At 33.5% G+C, this 23,454-nt stretch overlaps 1 protein-coding gene across 1 annotated transcript; it reads right to left on the bottom strand.

Annotated features, from left to right (window-relative positions):
- Positions 1-21,154: 21,154 nt before the first annotated feature.
- Positions 21,155-23,250, bottom strand: LOC127841370 (paralithocin 2-like). Its single transcript, XM_052370175.1, has 4 exons — positions 23,114-23,250; positions 22,478-22,675; positions 21,580-21,615; positions 21,155-21,331 (listed from the first exon to the last, which is right to left on the bottom strand). Exons 2-4 carry the CDS (start codon positions 22,665-22,667, stop codon positions 21,321-21,323), a joined length of 237 nt encoding a protein of 78 aa, XP_052226135.1. The 5' UTR covers positions 22,668-22,675; positions 23,114-23,250; the 3' UTR covers positions 21,155-21,320.
- Positions 23,251-23,454: the final 204 nt, after the last annotated feature.

Raw genomic sequence — 23,454 nt, 5'->3', positions numbered from 1 at the left:
GTACCCATTTTTTTTTCGCACCCACATTTTTGTTCGTACCCAAATGTTTTTTCTTACCCAATTTTTTTTCGTACCCAATTTTATTTTCGTATCCAAATTTTTTTCGTACCCACATTTTTTGGTATCCAAATTTTTTTTGGTACCCAAATTTTTTCGTACTCACATTTTTTTTTTTTTCGTACTCATTTTTGTCGTACCCAAATGTTTTGTCGTACCCAAATATTTTGTCGTGCCCAAAAATTTTTTCGTACCCAAATTTTTTTTTCGTACCCACTTTTTTGGCATAATTTTTTCGTACCCAAAATTTTCGTACCTAAATTTTGTTTCGTACCCAAAATTTTCGCACCCACAAACAATTGATGCTTTTATATCCATCCTCTTCAAAAGCATCGTCACATCAGTACTGTCAGTACTTTGATTCTTATTTGTCATTGATTATCCCCACGCTCCGAATTGGAGCCGTTTGGTTATGTGGTTATCTCCGCCGTCTGTACGTCCGTCCGTTCGTCCTGGCCACTATCGCCTCCTACACTATTAGCACTAGAACCTAGAAACTTAAACACATGGCAGCTATGAGCATATGTGCGAAGTGCACTATTTGGAATTTTGATCTGACCCCTGGGTCAAAAGTTATGGGGGCTTTGTTAGGTAATTGTACATTGACTTCTTCATTTCAACACCGATTTACTTCAAATTGATACTGAACATCTCTTATGACACTACGGTCAATCTCAACTATGCATGGCCCTATTACCATCCCTGGGGCGCCCCGCCCACATAGACCACGCCCACCCAAAAGTGTGTTTTAACACAACTTTTTCATTTATTCTCCAATTGACTTCAAATTAATACTGAACATCTCTTATGACAACACGGTCTATCTCGACCATCCATGTCCACATTCCATACCCCAGGGTCCCGCCCATATAGGCCACACCCACCCAAAATTGCCTTTTACTATAACTTCTTCATTTCTACACCGATTCACTTCTAATTGATACTGAACAACCCTTATGACAATACGGTCAATCTCAACTATGCATGGCCCCGTTACCAACCATGGGGCGCACCGCCCACATAGACCACGCCCACCCAAAATTTTGTTTTAACATAACTTCTTCATTTATTCACCAACTGACTTCAAATTAATACTGAACATCTATTATGACAACACGGGCTATCTCGACCATCCATGTCCACATTTCCCACCCCGGGACCCCACCAACATAGGCTTTGCCCACCCAAAATTGCATTTTATTATAACATCTATGCGGCGTGGAGATACGCGTCGGCCTCTGCCGCGCCATTTCTAGTTTAAACACAGTTTTAAAATTAAAAACAAAGAACCAGTTGTAGTATACTTAAACAATTGTCTTTAGCTATCTTGAGCTAGAGAAAGTTCTAAGATGCAGCACAAATACTTCAGAAAGACGAAGTTTCAGCCAATAAGATGGTATATAAAGCAATGTCGATTTGTGTCAGGTATATAAAATTGAGCATCTTTTTGGAGCATTTACTACATGAAATGTATCATTCCAGATTAATATTGAGATATTTCACAAAAGAATGGATCCCTTTTAATCATAATATCGACATTTAATGTCAGTTATTAAAGGAAGGAGGATACGTATATGCAAAATCAAGGGATCAAGAATGATTTAATTATTGACCAGCAAGCTGCTGTGTACAGTAAACACGCGAATAAAATGAAGTGACTGTCATATTTTGATGCATACATGTCTGCATGTTCTATATATTTATTGATAACATATGTAAGTAGTTTAAGTACATTGTATGTTTTACTTTAGGAAGATATTGTATAAAGAGATCATATGCTTATACATCTCGGTTACCCGTGCTAAGAATTGAAAAAAATATCATTTCTTTGCAATATCTTTGGGCAAGGAACAAGTTTAACTAAATATTTTATCGAAAATTAAATACAATCCATGACCACAACATTCCACAGTAAAGCATGTGGAATGATCTGACAACATAAAAATTAGATGTAAAATACAAAGGCTTCAATCTCATTTACTTAGCAATTTTCTCTCTTCAAATTCATGTTCGATACATGTATTACAAGAGCACTGTTTCATATTAAGTTAAACTAGCCAAAACACAAAAAAACGACGTAAAGCATTTAAAATGATAATAACATCCGCTGTTTTACAATAAGCTCTTACGATTTATTTGAGCAGAGACTGGACAATTATAAAAGTCAAGCACGAGGAAATGCATAGAATCCAACCAAGTGGTATGCGATGGTCCGTATTACTTTGGTAATGGGCAAGCATCCGTTCAGCGGCAGAAGAAGTTCAGCAAGGTAAAAACGTTAATAGGCTTTTATAAAAACATGGAGGTGTTACAGGTACATTAAGAAAGATAAACTCTGTTTTGGGGTATACAAATACAGATTGTTTTGTACGAGGAACAATATACATCACAAAACAACTGCTCTAGTTTTATTAATGTATTTGCTGTACATTTCAATCTATTATCAAACGTAGAAAAACAATTTACGTGGTTAACAATATTGAAAAAGGTTCCCCGTTTTAATATTAAAAAATATACTTGTCAGATTATTGTTTAATCTACACGAGTACCAGTACACATGTACCCTGAACATAAATGGTAATGAAATGGCATAATACAGCAATTAACGTAAAAGTATGTCACATTTATGTTTGATATTCCAGAACAACTAGTTGTTCAAAACGTGTTTTTTACAATTAGTTACATAATTAATTTATGTTTACAAAATGTAGCAATACGAAACGGCGATGTTAAATTATTTGAGTGTTTAATGCAATTGTATATATAACTTAAAATATGTGTGAATGTTAGACTTGATGCCCGCTTTATATTCTCGTTTTGAGAGGGGTGGGGGTTTGTTTTATCCCTTGTTGTCTCCTTAATTGTGTATTTTGGATCTGTGTTTTATGTTATTCATAAAGTATTGCTGTTTAAAGGATGATACTAGTAAAACACATTTTCACCACGTATTTAGGTTAATTGTGTCAACAAGTGTTCTTTAGCGTGGGAGGTAGAGGTATATTTCCTACAGACACATGTGTATATACAAATATATTGAAACATGTATTTTTATTCACAACGGATACTAAGATGGGCTACAATTATACAACTATATAAATTAATATATGTCTCAAAATGCCAACAACTACGAGCCTATTTGTTATTTATTACTATTGTACGTGAGATACTATTTTTATCGCATAAATGAATAGTGTTTAAACAAACTAATTTGTTGTTTGTGTGTAGGTACGATACGTTGATCAGCGTTTGAACTGCATATAAAGAGAACATATATAAGAATAATTAAATAACTAAAAACTGAAAACAATATTTATATATATTATTCTTTCATGCTGGCTTTAGTGACATTTTAGGGAACCATAACTAGTAATAAATTGCTTTAAGCCGTAAAAATAGAGAAATGGCGTGGTTATTTTGACATCATGGCATTAATATTTACGCAGAATTCTCCGTTTTATTTTTCAAACACTGATTTTGAAATAATACATTTCATACATTATACATTTGAGATGCTTTAAATGAAATGATACATTTAATAACTCCTTTTTATAATGTAGCCAAACATATGTTAACAACATTTTATCAAATTGGATTTCATTATACAATGTACTTATATTTCTGGATAAAAGGGAACTTTATTTGCAATTCTATAAAGGTTTCAACATTAACATAACAAATCAATGTTTTGAATAAATGGTCTGATATGTATTCTGTTTTACAACATACATTTTAGTATTGACACAAAATGCTCACGTTTGAGATAACAAACTATTACATTTCAGTTTGTTTCACATAGCCAGCAGAAGACATGTCTTTCATACACTATGCCGGGACTCTATGCTTATAACTCTACTGGGATAGCAATGTGTTCACATAGGCAACTAAACATCTCGTCCATGAATATAAAGTGTTGAAACATTATAGGAAATATTTTATAGAGAAAGACTAATCGTTTTCACTGTACCTAGTTTCATTTACCTGGTAAAGGTTTTAGAACCGAATGAAACGCGTAAGAATTTTTCTTTACTAACTGTTACTAAATATGTACTCTGCTACAATTGTTCTATGATTTATTGTGTTTTCGTTTTAAGTAAAACATTTCTTATTTTCTCTCAAAACTAATAGGACAATTAAAACGTATTGAAAAAACACACACATTATTTGCATTTAAATATCTTAAACGTTAATAATTATTATATTCAACATATAATATTTATGCTAGGCGTTAATGAAACATTAACAAACATGTTTAATTGATGAATATGAACGTCCATTTTACTCAAATATATTTAAGGTAACAGCAAATTGACGAATTGTACGACGTTCTGTGTCCCTCCCCCCTGCCCCTAAACGAAATCCATTTTTAAGATATTATATATTAGAAATGTGCAAATCATATTCGAAAGAAGCTTTCACAAAAGTGCGATGCAGTTGACATTTAACAGTGCTGCTATTGTGTACCTTGAACTGTTTAACAAAATTAAACAGAATGTGTTGCTAAATGTGTAGGTTTATTTTGAAATATAAGCATACATTAATGAGGCTTTTGATACATTTTAACGAGTTCAATCATCTACATGTCCTTACTGCGTTTCTTCTTAAACTGGAAATGAAATTCCAAAGACATTAATCTGCTATGTACGTGTAGTAGCATTGTAAAGGCAATCGGTTTATCCGACCATTGGAGTTTCTTACTATCAAATCATTTTACTTTATGATACAAATCACGTTTAAGTATACTAGATTTTGCTATTACAATTGCACTGATAAAACTTCCCACGCATACAAAAGTTCTGGTTCAGGTTCATAGAAATCGCAATTTAATGTGATGCTTCAAACACTGATACTAGACAATTAAAAACGTCTTTAACTATATACAAATAAACGTGACACTATATTTCAAGATAACTTTTCAACGTGAATTCGGGAAATCAGCTATAATTGCGGTTATCGAAGACAACTTAAATCACGACTTCGTACATATATCACAAATTGAAAGCTGTGTTATATACTAGTTTTACAGTCCATACTAACATTTGATTTCCTGCTCAATGATTCGTTCCTACGAAATATTAATTGCAACATAAACACGTTAATGAAACGTTTTGTATTTCCTTCCATAAACGACAAGTATCATCAAATAAAAGCTAGCACATTAGGTCAAATTAAATTTATCAAGAATACAATTCTTAAATTGAATTTACAACTGAACTGTTTGATAATGCTTTCAATGCAAATGCCATCGTTATTGTCGGCGTGATGGGTTTCCTGATCACCATGATATTCGTTTGTCAGTTTCATGTTTTTTTAATACGGCCATAAGTGTAACTGACCCCGTTTTCACGTTCTCTAACGTATGCTGCATTATGCTATTTTAACTTTTCAGTATTAAAATAGTTTTATATTCGTAAAATTAATAAATCTTAGTTCATACACTTATCAATGTTTCACTCTATCCCAAGTCACCATTAAATAAATGTCGATGCATTAGGTTATTTTAGGCATTCAATGTTAACATATAGCACACGCTGAAATATAATGTTCTACACTACCTCAACGATAAACATAGTGAGAGCCTTTGCAAAAATTATTTGAGCTAGATGCAGTCGGATTACCGAAGTCTGAGCAATGTAATATAGTGGTGACCTCAAGAACCCACACCACTTTTAACTGAACAACATCTCATTGTGTATTATACACTAACGACTGAAAGCCAGTTTTCAAAGTTCACTTCGAAACATAAATCTTAAGATAAATAACGAGTCTGGCCTAATCACATATGCACGTAATATCATAAGGGCATTTGACACATATTTCTAGTACACAGTTTTTAGAATTCGCTTTAATAAATGCATTTTCTTCATCATACCTTACATCCTATAAAAGTGCGTGTGAATGTAACTACTTTCCGTCGTTAGCCCGTTACACCGTGTAATATCAACATTAAAGTGTGACTTAAATTATATATGCTAAACTTGTGTTTAGCTATGCAAATATATACAAGCATATTTAACCATTTTGCAATGTGCATTAATTGTGAGGACCAATCGCCTTTGTAAAAGTACCTAAATTATTGATTCTTATTTTCGTTTTTGTAACTATGGTGAAATCGTTTCTCCAGTTATCAAATATCATGTTATATATTTTCCGTGTTCAAATTATGTTATTGAGTATGACTATCCTGATCCAAGTGCAAAGTGTATATTTGTGGTTAATAAGAATTTTATTAGAATTCAAACAAGGACTTCATGTGGATTGGCCAAGTTCAAAGTTACTTTTTCTATGCATTTAATTTAAGGGACATCTGAAACACCAGAAACACGCTCAGGAGAGACATTCTAATGAACAGCCTCTCGTCCTTTATTTAAAGCAAATGACAAAGAGCTTGTACAATACAGGGCATATCCTACATCACGACTTGCACAATAAACATGATAAACTATTAGACTTACAGGAGCAACATGTCCATTGAATGCATACCGTTCGTGTGACTGTAGTGTGATTATACTCGATAATGAACGACAAACAGAAAGGTGCAGCAAAACCAACCAGAGCAATGAACAGTTACAAAAAGTACATTTGTCATTTGTACAAAACATATAAAGTAATAGAACACGCACTAATACCATCAAAAACTTGTATTAACGAGCGCTAGAACAAATACTATTACATAAACGCTTTAGTTTGCTGCTGACTTTGATGGTTGGTGTGTGTTTATGAAGATGATTAACAAGACAAGTACCCAGTTTAAAAATCATATGTTCGAATTTAAGTAAATGATTTGTTTTTCACGGAAAATTAGTTCATTTGCAAGGAATGCATATTATATATCATCAGCGCGCGTGGCAAATTAAATAAACACTTTACTATTTGCTTTGTACGCACATAGTAAATATATTCGATTTTCTCAAAAGCCATTTCAAACTATGGTAAAAACACTTCATGATCAATGTTAACCTAATCGCTACTATTTTACCGATGTGATGTTTATTATTTTGAAAGAGGTTCATGAAAACTTATGCATTTGTCTTACATTAACAAAAATATTTTTTGTTTTATCTTCATGTTGTAAACACAATCAATTTGATAATGAAATTGCCATTTTTTAAACTGATAAAAGTACCAATATTATGAAAGACAGGTTTAAGCAAATCTTTATATTATTCTGTGGAACATTCGTAATTTAAATGAGGTTTTTAAACGGATTTTATCTGAAACAACTAACATGAACGATATTTATTTTTGGAAAAAAAACAACATTTAAAAAATCTAAAGTACATTATTGTTTTAATTACCATAGAACAGAGGTTATGCACATTTTCATGATTAATGTACTATAACATTAAATTTAATTTAATAGGTACGGATATTGGTCTAAACAATTCGAGCATTATTAGTGTTAATCTCCACACGGGAAACAATTTTCCTTGTTTACTGTGTTCACAAAGTTGTTTGATTATTCATGATTGTGAAGCGATTCACAAGTACAAAACAATCCATAAAATTTTATTAATTAAACAATATACACTTTATATATAATGTGGGTTCTCATCCTTATTGAACTTTGATGCTTATACTGCAGCAGCCAATTCTATGAATTTGGAAAATTCTTATCCAGCGGATAACCTTTGGTGATTATCAAATTTAGGATATCTGTTTTTGATAAGCGATTGTATCAACTAATAGATATCCAAACGGGTGCATGTTTTGGTTACGTTTTTGGTTACATTTAGCCGAGGTATTTGACTTAGGTTATCCTTATCCGAATAAAGATTACATTTCCAATTGGCTTAACTGAGTTATATTTAAACAATTGCCAGCAGGGTGTTAACTTCGGTACCACGTATGTTCTGCATCTGCTTATCAGAAACCAGACTAGACTCGTAATTATAAAATTAAACGTAGCGAGAGAGTATAGCATTTGCAATTACTAAAAAAGAGGTTTCTGTTTGATTGATTTGCAATAAGCGACACACTTCCTTGAACATAGTTGACTGGTAATTTGAGCCCGGATCCAAATGAATGTCAAAGCAGATTCCATATATCGAAAGAAATTTATCCACTATTTTTGGTGCCGCAATACTCTTTAATTGATCCTTCATTTGGAACACTTCAACCCATTTCATGAAAATGACTTTCTTGAACGAAACACCTTCAATCAATGTAAGTAAGTCCCAATCAAGCCATATATTTCGAACACTAGGTGAATAGCCAGAACTCGTATTTCTTCTTGCTCTTCGGCTGTCAGATTGAAGCAACTTTACAGCAACGCCAATAGTTGGATCCTGCTGTTGAAGTCTGTTTATTCTTTTCGGTGAACAGTTAACTGTGCTGAATTTTAAAAGGAATTTTACAGATGACAACAATCACCTCCATTAATGAGAACCACCTATTGCCATCCAAACTCTCTAAACATTCGTCGATCCTTGGAAGAGGGTATACAATCGTTTTCGTTACCTCATTCATGCGTTTATAGTCACACACTACGCGAACATCTCCATCTTCTTTTTAACAAAACAAAATGAAAATGGCCACGGACTGATGCTTTATTCAATAATACCCATTTATAATTGCTCCTGGATTATTTTATTTCCCTGGTCTATACATGTTTTAGGCACTGGTCTTGGTGGTATTTCAATTGGTCTTATAACGGATGGTGTCTCAATATAATGTTTCACTCGTGTTGTTCTTCCTAATCAGTCGGCGAATTTTTAGAACATCTACGTGTACTTTTCCAAAATACATAATAACCGTTCTTTTTATGAATCGTTCATATTTTGCGACGATTGTTTAAACATTACTCCATCATTTCATATCTTGTGTAATATTTTTTATTTTACTAGAACTTTTGTCTTATTTTAAGTCAATAAAGTATGCATTAGCCTCACAGGCATTTGAATACTTTTAACTGTCCCCGGGGAGATTAAAATGTGCCCGAATGATACTCCATTTGCTGACTGTTTATTTGACAAAGGACACATATTTCAAAGTGATGAGTTAATAAGCGCAAGATTTATTACTTGTCCAGGTATTATGCACTCAGAATTGGCACGAATGTTTACCTTGGCTCCTGTTGCTACCCTACCTGCTCGCAGAGGTACTTTCTCCATAAATGTTTTACACTTCTTCCCATTCAAACGTTATCCGTTCTGAGCATTAAATTAATAATCATAGTCATATAGAAAATGCATACCAATTTGTCCTTCTTCACGAATTGGTTTAACAAACACAGTATATTCAAACCACTGTCCGCACGATTTAAACGATAATGTAAGCTTTCCATCTAATGTTAAAATCCCATCAGTAGCTACTTTAAGAATGCACTGAATGATCAATTTTCATAAATTAATAAATTTCCTATTGGGATCTTATTGTACACACCGGTTGATACAATTGTTGTATAGGCAACTTTGTAAATAACGAAGTTCACAATTACGGACTTATACAATTTAAAAGAAAAAACACAGTAATGGCATCACTTCTAGCTCTTCTACATTTATTTGTCTGAAAATGTGTGTCTGTCTGTGAGACCAACGCTCGGCCGTTAGACTTGGTCTGCTCTAGTTTTTTGAAGGGTCATTTACCACATCTGTAGCACATTCAGATGAGAAGTGTCAATGATGATGACAATTAAAACATTCAATATGATTCCTGTTAAAACATTCAATGTGTTTCCAGTCCCGTGTTAAAAATGTTTGCTTGTGACCGCCATTCTAACTATTTAGCTTGTTTGCTAAATTATCAGTCTTCTTTCCGAGATGTGTTTTCAATTCCCGGCCAAAGTCCTGCTTCGGTAAAATAATCACCTTGATGTGGTTTCGACTGATGCTCGACATACATACAGACAGACGGACGGACAGACAGACAGACAGACAAACAGACAGACGGACGGACAGACAAACAGACAGACAGGCACGCACGCATGCACGCAGGCAGTCACACAGACAGACAGAACGACAGGCAGACGGATAGACAGAAATGCAGACAGACAGACAGACGGACGGACGGACGGACCGACCGACAGACGGACGGACGGACAGACATACAGACAGACAGACAGACAGACAGACAGACAGACAGACAGACAGACAGACAGACAGACGGACGGACGGACGGACGGACCGACCGACAGACGGACGGACGGACAGACATACAGACAGACAGACAGACAGACAGACAGACAGACAGACAGACGGACGGACGGACGGACGGACGGACGGACGGACGGACGGACGGACGGACGGACGGACGGACGGACGGACGGACGGACGGACGGACGGACGAATGGACGGACGGACGGACAGACAGACAGACAGACAGACAGACAGACAGACAGACAGACAGACAGACAGACAGACAGCAGGGTTGTCATAATTAACCGATTGCCGATTGAATTCATCGGTTAAAATCGCCAGAAAATCGGTTATTTTTCCCGAATCTTTAAAATTGCGATCGGAAGTTTTGATCACGCAAACCGATAATAATTGACGAGGAATAATAACCGTAGTATAGTAGAGCGACGCCCGGTCATTCAGGCAGTCCGTTAACTCCGCCTAAGAGCTACCGTTTTCAATGAATTTCTCAGTGAGTGGCCAATATTGATTTTTCCAGCTGTCAATCAAATTCTTCTTGGTAAGCACGTCAACCCATCAGCGCTCAGGCAGCCGAATACACGCTGACCCCACGTGAAACTGTATCAAATATTTGACACAAGTACATGTACATTTCACAGATTATTACTGACCGTATCTTAACGCATGTAGCACTGTATAGCGTAATTAACTATTTTTTAGTTAGAGAAAAAGTTTCCACATATTAAACAATGCTCTTCGATTTTCTACCAAAAAAAAAAGATATTAGCGACCTCTGAGCTACGAAGTTGTTATTCAGCATCTAAATATTAAAGTCCACGCTTTCCACGAGGAAGAATGACGTGATGTTATACATGAAGTTTAATTTTGGCATGATTTTCATCTGTACATGGAAAACACGAGATATATGTGTCTCTGTTGCTAGAATTTTCTTAATTTCCGTGAATAATGAAATCTGAAAATGATTTCGGATAACACATTTAATTATACGCATTTGAAAATACTTCAATTAAATAATGCATTTTGTTATACAACTGATCATAACACATAACGTAATAAGTAGGTAAATAACGTGTTTTGAGATTGCCAAACTATGCAGCATACATATAGGTCTACATGCATGAATGACCTGACAAGTTATATCACGATCCGGAATGAAAAGTACTCGGTAAAATTTAAAGAAAAACGCGTTTTTATTGAATTTATTCTCAGATATTCACTTTCACTTTCGCAAACTTTTCTGAAAGAAGGTACATGTAACAGTTTAGATTGAGTCGTTGATTTGTCGTAATTACTAAATATAAACGGTTCTCAATGCTCTCAAATCGCGTCACGTGATTCATGCATGTTCAATGGGAATTCCCCAATCCCACAATTCAATTTGTATATGCACTTGCGTTAAATGGCGGACGTCATGCATCGTCAATATTGGCCGTAATTTGGTTTTGAAAAAAAAGAAATCGTAATAATACTGGATTATCGGGTAATGGATAGAATTGGAGCATGCAAAGATCTATCAATATAATATGTTTTTACATTGTACAGTATACTAAAAATGTGAAAATCTTAGAATTTTCTATTCTTTTTAGACCTCATTTGAACTTTATGCTCTGAGAATAGCAGTATTTTGTCCCTAAAATGTATAGAATTCGTTTTCGGTCGGGGGGCTTTGCCCCCCTTACCCCCCTACAAGGGCCTTGCCCTGGACCTACGAGGTGGCCTAAGCGGCCCCCTTGACCCCCGGCCGAATCGGTTACTATTCCAAAATAATCCTTTATTTACAATCATAATGACAACCCTGCAGACAGACAGACAGACAGACAGACAGACAGACAGACAGACAGACAGACAGACAGACAGACAGACAGACAGACAGACAGACAGACAGACAGACAGACAGACAGACAGACAGACAGACAGACAGACAGACAGACAGACAGACAGACAGACAGACAGACAGACAGACAGACAGACAGACAGACAGACAGACAGACAGACAGACAGACAGACAGACAGACAGACAGACAGACAGACAGACAGACAGACAGGCAGGCAGGCAGGCAGGCAGGCAGGCAGGCAGGCGGGCAGGCAGACAGACAGACACACAGAGACACAGACAGACATACACACAGACACATAGACATACAGACATAAAGATATATAAAGCTACTTTAAAATAGCTTTTCATTATGTCAACTGACCGCCTTGTTTGCTGATATTGAAATAGAATTGCTTAAACATATACATCGCTTATTCCCGGATATATTTTAAGTTGAACTGTTAACACATTATGTTCATTTAACATTGTTTAGTGCTCACTAAAAATGATAATAAATCATAAAAATTAGTCATATATAAAGGTATGGTAATTTTAAAATTTAACCTTATCTTGCAATTATCAAAGAATAGTATTTTTCCACATGTGTCGTACTGTTGACCATTTCATTCACAACTCAAATGGAATGTATGCTTTCCTGGCCAATACCGTCGCGACTGTCTGCGTTGTAATAGTTTTCATGAGGAAGTTCTATTTCGACTATTTCGTTCAATGGCACATAGGTAACATATCGTATTTTAAACATTCACACGCAGTAAATATGTTTCATTTTCGTTTAATTGATAAATTATATATATATACTCTTAATACATACAAGTATCAAAACTCACAAATAACCAGTTTTTACGATCTGCTGACTATGGCCAATTTGTACGATCTGCTGACTATGGCCAAAGCAATTGCAAGAAGCCGATTTTCCTTAACAAATGCTTAAAGGTAAAATGTGTCATATACATTTTGTGTTTATTTACGATTATTATAGTAACAAACTAAATTACCGCATCGTTGTTCGGATATTAATCATAATGGAAAATATTCATGCAATAATGAAATAAAAAGGTTTAAGACAAACATTACCGCCATTGATCTCAGAATGAAGATATTGCTCTTGTTGTACACGAATACGAATGTTATATGTGTTCATTATTCTTTTATGGACATATTTCCTACTGTTTAGTTATAGTTTTATTTAAGATAGAGAAAATTATCAAGTATTATCATGACATTTAACGCGTACTCAAACTTTACGGTTATCAGTCATTGAATGTGTTTACTAGTACATAGTTGGCGTTACATGGTTTAAATAGTTTTACATATGAATTATATTTTGGCAGAAAATTGGCTGTTTTTCACCAGATATTGAGGTGTATTGTAAATGTTAAAGTGTTGTTTGTTATGTGACTTGTTACTAATGAAGAATCGAATGTTGCCGGGCTGGTATCTTTGGTGAATTTTAGAAATTCAAGATGGTGGCATTGATTGCGGCCATGTTTAGTCTTATATGTTTTTACATATAGATATGCATTATTTTATGTATAATAATGTCATTTTCATATTGCTATACATGTTAAAAAAGAATAAAGAAAAAGGCTGATAGAATCAAGATGGCTGCTCCGAAATTGCTCATAAAACCAAGATCATATCCAAATTTTCTCATAAGAATGAAAACAAGGGAATAAAATAAAACAATTTAATAGCAATAACGTGTTTAATAAGTGTTCAATAAAATGAATTTCAATAATACACATTCCGAGTAAAGTATACCAAGAACATCGACCTAACCCTGACAATTGGAGAAAAGTTAATTTATCTTTGTGTAGAGAAACAGCAACTTTGTCAAATGTATGATTTCTGTTATGAAAATATACCGGTGTCATAAATGTCATACAGCACATAATAAATCAATTGACACACCATTCTACGTATAATTCAACCTTTGTTAACCAAGATCGGGTCACTTTTTTCAAACATCATGGTATAAAGTAGTATCTATACTAGTTAAGCTCATGTTATGAGTTGTCGCCTAGCATAGAGTGATGTTCTTATGTAAATATTAGTAATGTTCCCATGTTTGTCTTTCATACCCACAATTACATAACGCAACACATTATTTTTCACCATCTTTCCTCTCTTATCGAAAAAGATAGTTATCTAACGAGCATGTTTTGTCTGCTAATTGTTACATGGTATTATTTCAATCTGAACCTATAGTACATGGTAGTCGCGCTAGATTACATGTGCACCGAAGTGTTTAACATGGACTATCGCCTTTACACCCAAATGTTATCATTTTAAGCAAATTGAATGGGGCTTAAACAACATTTGATGGGCAGGCACAGTACTGTAATGGGTAAAATGGTGTTTGATGCATCTTCTTTCGCCAACCATAATCACATGGACTCAGATCTGGGTGATCTGCATCTAATGCGTGGTTTCATATACATGCCTGTATGTAAGCACGTTTCACTTTTTCATAGAATGCTTCAATGGTTGGCGGAAAGCTTGCTAGCGATTGCATAGCCTTACCCGACGTGCCTAGCCTGGCTGCCCAAATATACATTTCCTCTGTATCAGGCTTTCCATATCAAGTGAGACAAATCTTGTTGCTTCCGTCACAACTTTTATCATACAAGCTGTAATATCGCCTAACAAACTGATTGAGTTTCCCTCGGTCAGCACCTTAATAAATGTACCCTTACTGATATATATATAGTGGTACAAGTAGAATATTTTTGTTCAAAGTAACGTTTCTGCTGCAGCAGCATGAAATAAACTTATTAATATCATGATATCCTGTATGTATGGTTGAACACTTTATTACTATTTGGGTCAAATAAAGACATTGATGCAGACATAGTATTATACCATCTTGACATTACAACTTTGATTGCATTTCATGCTGCATTATTATCGGTCTGAGAAGGTCTTATTTACATTTTATATGTTATGTAATTAGTAAATGTAGCTGTAGTATTCTTTATCCCACTAAATGACTCCAAACTTACAGTACGCCATGCACCGATTGAATACTGCCTGTACCAATAACACATTGAAATTAAGTTGTTGGACAGGGTCAAGTTACCATACCATACCATGCAACTGATTATTTCTCGTTTTGGTTAAACATCAATAGCGTATAAGTCTTGTTGCATGCGCATTATACAGACGGCGTACGATAATCTTATGGGGAAAATAGTATGTGAAAAGTCGACAAAGATAACTTTTTAGAACGATATTTAGGTCGTTGGTTTTTCTTTTTGATTTCCTAAAAAGAAGGAAGCAGTCATATAACTGACGTCTGTTGTTACATCCCGAACAATACCTTTTCGCATTGATATTATATTGAAGTCGACAATTCACTGTCAACGAAAATGTATACTTACTTATATATGTATATATATAAAGTTGTTGGACAGGGTTAAGTTACACCTATGCATACTGAAGTCCAAGATTTCTCTAGGCATCATTCACTTACATATAAAATAAAACTGGTGCTTTATTAAAAACCTTTGTATCGACCCTATTTTGTAAATTTTATTTTATTGCAGAATCTGGAAATATTTTGTTAACCAAAACAAAAAGTTAATATTGGATGATACATTTTAACCCGTGTTTCATTTTCTGAACATCATACTCTGAAGTACGCTTGCTTTTAGACGTTTAAACTGAACGTTCTTGTGAAGTGTTTGTGTTCAGGAATATTTACGAAGACGATGCGTACTAATTGGTAGGACCAAGTTAGACATATGTACGAGATTTGGTTTTACATTTTTTTTAAATAGAAATGACAGAAGTGATACAAAAATAGAAGCATGTTGATAAACGACTGACATATAAGTAAGGATTAGATGCTCATTCCTGTATAAAACTGGGAAATAAAAACTGGACGACAAGAAAAGGTGATACTAGTTCAAACTAAAGCCAAAATAAGCATAACCTTTATAATCTACTTCGCTGTATTGTATTGTTAATACATGTTAGCTGTTTTTCAAATGCGCATTTGTCTCTGATAACAATCATCAGCTATAATTAGTTGTATTTTGGCAAACCATTCCGCCTTGAGGCTCTCTCTCGCTCTCTGTTTATATATATTTATGTATTTATTTATTAAGGTTTTATTTATATTTTATAAATTTATTTATATTTCTTTTGATAGTATAAACTTTATTCTTTCGATTCCAATTGCAATTTATATTCAACATGTCCCAGCAACTCAAAATGTTAAATCTGGATTCCATTGAGTAAAAGGCATAGGGTATACTTTAGTAAATTCGTATATTAAAAGCCTTTCTAACTATATATGATTCCAATTATGTTGACTTGCAAATGAAAACCAACCAGTTACAAGCTGTCAATCGAAGCACAAGACTACTACTAGTAGTAGTAGTAGTAGTAGTAGTAGTAGTAGTAGTAGAAGTAACAATAATTGTAACAGTAGTAGAAGAAGTAGTAGTAGTAGTAGTAGTAGCAGTAGTAGTAATAGTAGTAGTAGCAGCTGTGGTAGAAGTAATAGTAGTTGTAGTTGTAGTAGCAGTAGCAGAAGTAATAGTAGTAGTAGTAGTAGTACTAGTAGTAGTAGTAGTAGTAGTAGTAGTAGTAGAAGTAGAAGTAGTAGTAGTAGTAGTAGAAGTAGTAGTAGTAGAAGTAGAAGTAGTAGTAGTAGTAGTAGAAATAGTAGTAGTAGATGGCGAAGAAGTGGTGGTAGTATTAGAAGTATTAGTAGTAGTAGAAGTATTTGTAGTACTAGTGTTCTAGTAGTAGTAGTTGTACTAGAGGTAATAGTAGCAGTAGTAGAAGTAGCAGTCAAAGTTGTAGTAGTAGTAGTAGTAGTAGTAGAAGTAGTAGCAGTAGTAGCAGTAGTAGTAGTAGTAAAAATAACAGTAATAATAATAATAATAATAGTATTATTATTCTTATTACATTATTATTTTATCATTATTATTATAAATTTTTAGGCGTAGTAGTAGAAGTAGTAGTAGTAGTAGTAGTAGTAGTAGTAGTAGTAGTAGTAGTAGTAGTAGTAGTAGTAGAGTAGTAGTAGTAGTAAGTAGTAGTAGTAGTAGTAGTAGTAGTAGTAGTAGTAGTAGTAGTAGTAGTAGGAGTAGTAGTAGTCAGTAGTAGTAGTAGTAGTAGTTAGAAGTAGTAGTAGTAATACTAATAGAAAAGAAGTAGTAGAAAGTGGTAGTAGCAGAAGAAGTAGCAGTAGAAGTAGTAGTTTTTGTTGTTGTTATATTAGAAGAAGCAGCAATAGTAGTAGTAGTAGTAGTTGTAATTATAGTCGTAGTAGTAGTGGTAGTAGTATAGAAGTAGTAGTAGTAGTAGTAGTAGTAGTAGTTGAAGTAGTAGTAGTAGTAATAGTAGTAGTAGTAGTAGTGGTAGTAGTAGAAGTAGTAGAAGTAGTAGTAATAGTAGTAGTAGTAGTAGTAGTAGTAGTAGTAGTAGTAGTAGTAGTAGTAGTAGTAGTGGTAGTAAGTAGTAGTAGTAGTAGTAGTAGTAGTAGTCTTAGTAGTATAGTAGTAGTTAGTAAGTAGTAGTAGAAGTAGTAGTAGTAGTAGTAGTAGTAGTAGTAGTAGTAGTAGTAGTAGTAGTAGTAGTAGTAGTAGTAGTAGTAATAGTTGTAGTCGTAGTAGTAGTAGAAGTAGTAGTTGTTGTTGTAGTAATAGTAGTAGTAGTAGTAGTAGTAGTAGAAGTAGTAGTAGAAGTAGTAGTAATAGTAGTAGTAGTAGTAGTACTAGAAGTAGTAGTAGTAGTAGTAGTAGTAGTAGTAGTAGTAGTAGTAGTAGTAGTAGTAGTAGTAGTAGTAGTAGTAGTAGTAGTAGTAGTAGTAGTAGAAGTAGTAGTAGTAGTAGTAGTAGTAGTAGTAGTAGTAGTAGTAGTAGTAGTAGTAGTAATAGTAGTCGTAGTAGTAGTAGTAGAAGTAGTAGTAGTAGTAGTAGTAGTAGTAGTAGTAGTAGTAGTAGTAGTAGTAGTAGTAGTAGTAGTAGTAGTAGTAGTAGTAGTAGTAGTAGTACCAGTAGTTGTAGTAGTAGTAGTAGTATGTCACGTAATTATGTACCATTAACGCATCATTGCATATACATACTTATCGTATCCGATCTGGGATAGCGTGCATTGCGTAACACATAGTATTTATTTACCTAACACAGATGCAGCTATTGTATCCTTTTCATTCTGTTGTATAATTAATAAGCCATAGAAATGTCAAGTTCCTCCCCTGTTACAATATGTTAGTGTACAACAGCATTCTCGACAGAATTTACGTATTTAAGATTACTTATCCCCCGACGCATGTTAAATTGTAAAGCGAAATCATTGATCCATTGATGAATGCATGCGAAATGGTCTAATATTTTACATATTAATTTCAATTATTAATTAAGATAAATTAGTTTAAATAAGGTAATCATGTGCTTATGTTCTATAATGTTTACTTTGCATATCGATGTTTTATACGGTATTATAATTTCAAAAATAAATAAATATATCAAACTACAATACATACTTAATGATTGATACAAACACATGTCTCATTAAAAAAGGCTAAATCGAATATTAAACTTTTGGTTATGAACAGTTGTCATCGCTGACACTTGAAGGGGGTGCGAGAACATCATAAGAAGTTTAACAGTCTTAGTACAAAAGTCGTTATTGAATGGAATGTAAATGAGGTACTTCTTAACGACTGCACAGTATGGATAACGAGACTATAATGAAGTGCACTTCTAATAAAAGAAGGTGAATTGAATAGGCGTGAATTCCAATATCACGTTTACACGATTGCAAAGTTTTTTTTTACAACATCTACATTTCGTCTAAATGATCTTATGAAAAAACTAATATCTACCTTCCCAAACTGAATGTTCAATGTTTAAATAACTGTCAATATGTTTGTGGACAAATTTCCGATATGTTCCTTAAATACCAATTCAAATGCAGTTCAAACTGTAAACATGATAGCATGTGTTTCCTCTGCATATGTGTATGTTCACAATAATTAAATCGAACAAGTCAACTGTTTACCTAAAATACATTTAATTTTGTGGAAGATACATTTGTTCCTTGATAATATTTGTCAAACGTGTGGAAAGCAATCTCGTTAAATTGGAATATCGTTGTTACAACGTTGAGGGCGATGCGCAAATTAGTTAAGATATAATTTGATTTGCTGTTGTAAGGTTAACATGTAATAGTGTTAATATGTGCTTACGAGTAAATGTCAAAAATGTATTTATGTGTTTTTTATTTCAATCGATAATGTGAATAAATTATCACTCTTCATATACAAATAAAATAAATATACACAAACGAAAACATTTGAACGAGTAACCGATCATTAACAGAAAACGTAATACTTTATTTTAAATTATTATACCGTGCTTATCAGAATACATATTAATTAAACTAGGCATACTTTTACTTGTAATGCACGCATAGTTAACATCAGACTACATTTCATAGTTAGTTTAAATGTAAATTTAGATGCCTTCAGAAATGTGCAGATTAATTTTTACCAACATCTGAAGAAACATTAGAATATAAGAGAAATATGTATTCTTAATAAACCCTACTAAAACATGAACAACACATAGAAATAATATGTACTGCATTGTTAGCAATGAGCTGCAACTTATGCTTTTTTTGCAGCGAACACTCCTATAAAACGCCTACATAATGGAAAACAAATATATTTAAATGTTCAGGGAAATCTCCAAAGCCATTCCAAAACAACTAGCTAATCAAAATTAATAAACTTCGCTCGGATGCCGACTTCGGATACGTTGATCTTAAAGAAGAAAAAATCATCAATGTATCAGAAATCCATTACATCAGTCAATACAAAACCGGTGTTGAAACATGAGTTGATTAGGTATAATTTAATACAAAGTAAGCATATGTAGGATAAATTATGTAAGATTTCAATTTCAACGAGCACCTTATTTTCATTATACGATATGTTGTATTACTCTGTTGTACATGCAGTTGGTAACAATTATATCTTTTCTGAAACGTTTGTATTTGTTATCAAACGATTTAAAGTATGATATGATTTCGGGAATGCAACATTATGTCAACAAGTTTCTTTTAACGAATGAAAGTGTGTGTCATTTAAAAAATATAAAACACACAGTCGTTTTTGTATATTCTCCAAAAGAATTTAAATGACCGTTGAAAAGTCGTGACCCAAGCTTTAATAATTTAATCAGCGTTGCTTCTGTCGGATTGTCTTTTATCGTAATATCCAGGCCGAGTCTAACAATAATTAATATCCTTAAATGATTTTTAATTTCGTTATTCGTATGATTGACGCATTTTGTAAACGTTAGTCTTTCTGTTTTTGTATTATTCGCTATCGTCACAAAACGTTTCCGAAGTTTCTATCTGATTTGCAATTATCCGTGTTAGAACTCGTATCAAAACAAAAGTGATAACTTGTTATTTGTGAACTAAGTTTGTATTACTTATTTTAATAAAATGAGAATGTACCCAAAAAAGGCAATTGATGGATCGCATGAAAGTTGCGATATTTAAAAGTGTATACTGCGCCATAAGTACACCAAAATTGACCAAGATCATAAAGACAAAACTTTATTCAATAAAATTAATAACTGAACCCATATGTTGATCGATACACACGTATAATACCTATAATTTCAAAATATATATCCCGCTTTCCTCCCTATTATTTGCAAATGTTCTGTGCTGTAAACAATATAACACCACACGCATATCACACGACATTAAAACATTTACCGTAAGTTATTTCATTTCCTTGTGTATTTCTTTCAAAATAAATATATATTTCCATAAAACATAAACAACTCATTACTTCAAGACTTTTTCAATCATGTCATCCTCTTTGCATGTTAACGTTGTCACACGCAAAGTAAAGCATTCATGATATTAGCAAACTTAGTGGTATACTGTATAAACATACCAATAGTATATAGCTAAAGTTCATACAATCGTTGTGGTACTATCGATTTGCATCTGGTAAAAGGATAAATCACCATTCGGCATCATTGTTTCCTTTATTGTTTATGAAGTACAATTATTGAATGCACAATTGGTAACATAAACGTATGTCTTTATTCCCCATTCGTCACGAAAGCACTTGAAGAAATCAATACAATGTTAGAAAATGCTTTTTTCATGTGGTGTGTATTCTGATGTATGACAACTATAACGGACTTGGCTGATGAATTAAGTTTCTTTATTATAGGCTGCACAAGCAAACAATTTCAATACAATAACAAATCGTTCTATATTGCGATCCATTTCTTCTGTCTTTGGTTCATGTCATTCCCTTGTCTGCATTGTTGTCACGAATTATAAATTCACTTTCCGCCTTAATAAAACAAAAAGGAATATGTTCGACAATTGATCTAGTTGAAATAAATATTTTATTAACAATATCTACGAATGCAGATATGGAGCTAGGCATAAAAAAGGACATTCACGAACTGTAAGTAATGTATACTTGTATTACAGATGGTGTAAATGCATCTTTATCATTTATATTTGGCATATGTACACGTCATGTATATATTATATAATCTGATTGAACAAATAGATTAATTATTATGTTGTACTTACCTGGGAAATATGGGTCTGGATCTTGATACCCATACCCTTCAAACAAACACAACTTAGCTTTATGTGGGATTTAAACATTTTAACATGGGAAAACAGCTGTTAAACAAATGTTAGACTTTGTTTGGCAATTTAAGGATATTGTAAGAATAAAGTAAGTATAATAATATGAATATGTTTAATAATTAAAATAATCGCCTGTATCCACAGGTTTAACCTGCGTTTAATTATTCGTATTATGATATTCTGTAAACTTATATCAAATTAAAATAAATAAAAAACGAAAACGTACAGGTCATTTTCCAATGATTTCCGTAAACAATATATTTTTATAGTTTTCTCTAACATAAATTTTGTTTTCTTGTTAGTAATGTAATTATATTATGAAATAAAATCATCGCTTATCATGTTTCCATTGAATTTCTTGAACTAGCTTTACAATATTAAATCAGTTTACTACATATTACAACTCAACACTCTTTTATAAACTCTCTCTCTCTCCTTTACCTCCGACATACACGAACTCGCACACACGCATATGATAATCAATACTAGAATTTATGGGATTTTCGTACGTGAAAACGATTGGTTTAAACGAAAAGTACACTACAGTGTTATCCATTTACTTACGAGGAATAAGTTACTTCCACATTCAAAAAACATTTCGATTTAATGTTGGAAGATATGTATCTCTAACCGATTGCAATTGTTAACTTTTACATAATATGACAGATAAGACTTGCAGTTTATTTTTTAAACAAATTTATGGACAACGGCTTAAGGTCTGAATTGCTGTATGACCCATGCAAACATCAACAATAAGTTCCTACTTAGTAGGTGCTATGTGCAATCATTATTTAATTTGTTTGGGAACAAATAAATTTATCACTAATGTCGATACCTTTTTTGCAACGCGGGCAGCACTCGCCAGGCGGTGTGTATTGTCCATTAGGGCAGTAGATAGTTGGGCAATACACCTTGTAACATGGATCTTTTGGATATGGCTTTGGCGGAGGGTATCCCTTATATGTCTGACTAGACACCGTGCCGCAGAGCATCACGAGTAGCAAGAATGAGACGGCTGATAACATGGTTATACCTATAATGACTATATAGCATCAACTTGTAGGTATTTCAAAAATCTAAAGTATATATAAACAACAACAAACATAACTTTGCTCAAAGTTAAAAGATCACTCCACGATTGTTTGATTACAACACATTTCGTTATTTCAGTATTAAGACAATCTTAAAATATCGGAATGCCAATCGGCAAGTAATTTATCATTAATCATATGATTTAACATGGTTTTAATGTACGTAGGTCCATATAGAAAAAGTATATTTAGTCATTTATTTCAAATTTACAACATAATAAGGGTGTCAAAACATCATCCTGGATGTTCCCAAATTACCTCCGTGTAACCAATATCAAAGAGTTGTTCCTCTATTAATATAATATACACTACAAAATTTGTTTAAAGTTCTCAAATAATTAAAATAATTCAAAAGAAATATGTGTTAAGTAATAACTCACCTTTGGGCGCTGCTTGTAGAATCCGAGCACTCGATAATAAACCTAGACACAAGGCGTTTATATACCTGCAAGAAAAGAATTAAATAAATACATAGGGTGATGCTTGTAAAATTAATCTTGTTCGAGCTTGTGTAATTGTAATCCACCGTGTAAGCGTTTACGCTTATTTGGACACACGCGGTGCATCTCCTTAAGTTGATGCTTTCGTTAAATCAAGTATGTTCAGATAATCTCTACTTTAGGCACATAAATAGCTGATAACATAGATATATGCATGCATTACATACCTTGCGATGTGTGTGCACTCTTGGTATATAAGTACTCGTTTGAATGTCAAAGTA

Source organism: Dreissena polymorpha, chromosome 8 (assembly GCF_020536995.1).
Source record: "Dreissena polymorpha isolate Duluth1 chromosome 8, UMN_Dpol_1.0, whole genome shotgun sequence".
Taxonomy (NCBI): domain Eukaryota; kingdom Metazoa; phylum Mollusca; class Bivalvia; order Myida; family Dreissenidae; genus Dreissena; species Dreissena polymorpha.
Note: the sequence above shows the minus strand (reverse complement) of the source record. Positions and strands in the feature narration are given on the sequence as shown.

Bases quoted from the DNA above. Each gene is read 5' to 3' on its own strand.
- LOC127841370 (XM_052370175.1), bottom strand. From the start codon at position 22,667: ATGTTATCAGCCGTCTCATTCTTGCTACTCGTGATGCTCTGCGGCACG. The intron at 21,616-22,477 runs GTATCGACATTA...GTTTGTTTGAAG, and splicing joins CTGCCCGCGTTGCAAAAAAG to GGTATGGGTATCAAGATCCA.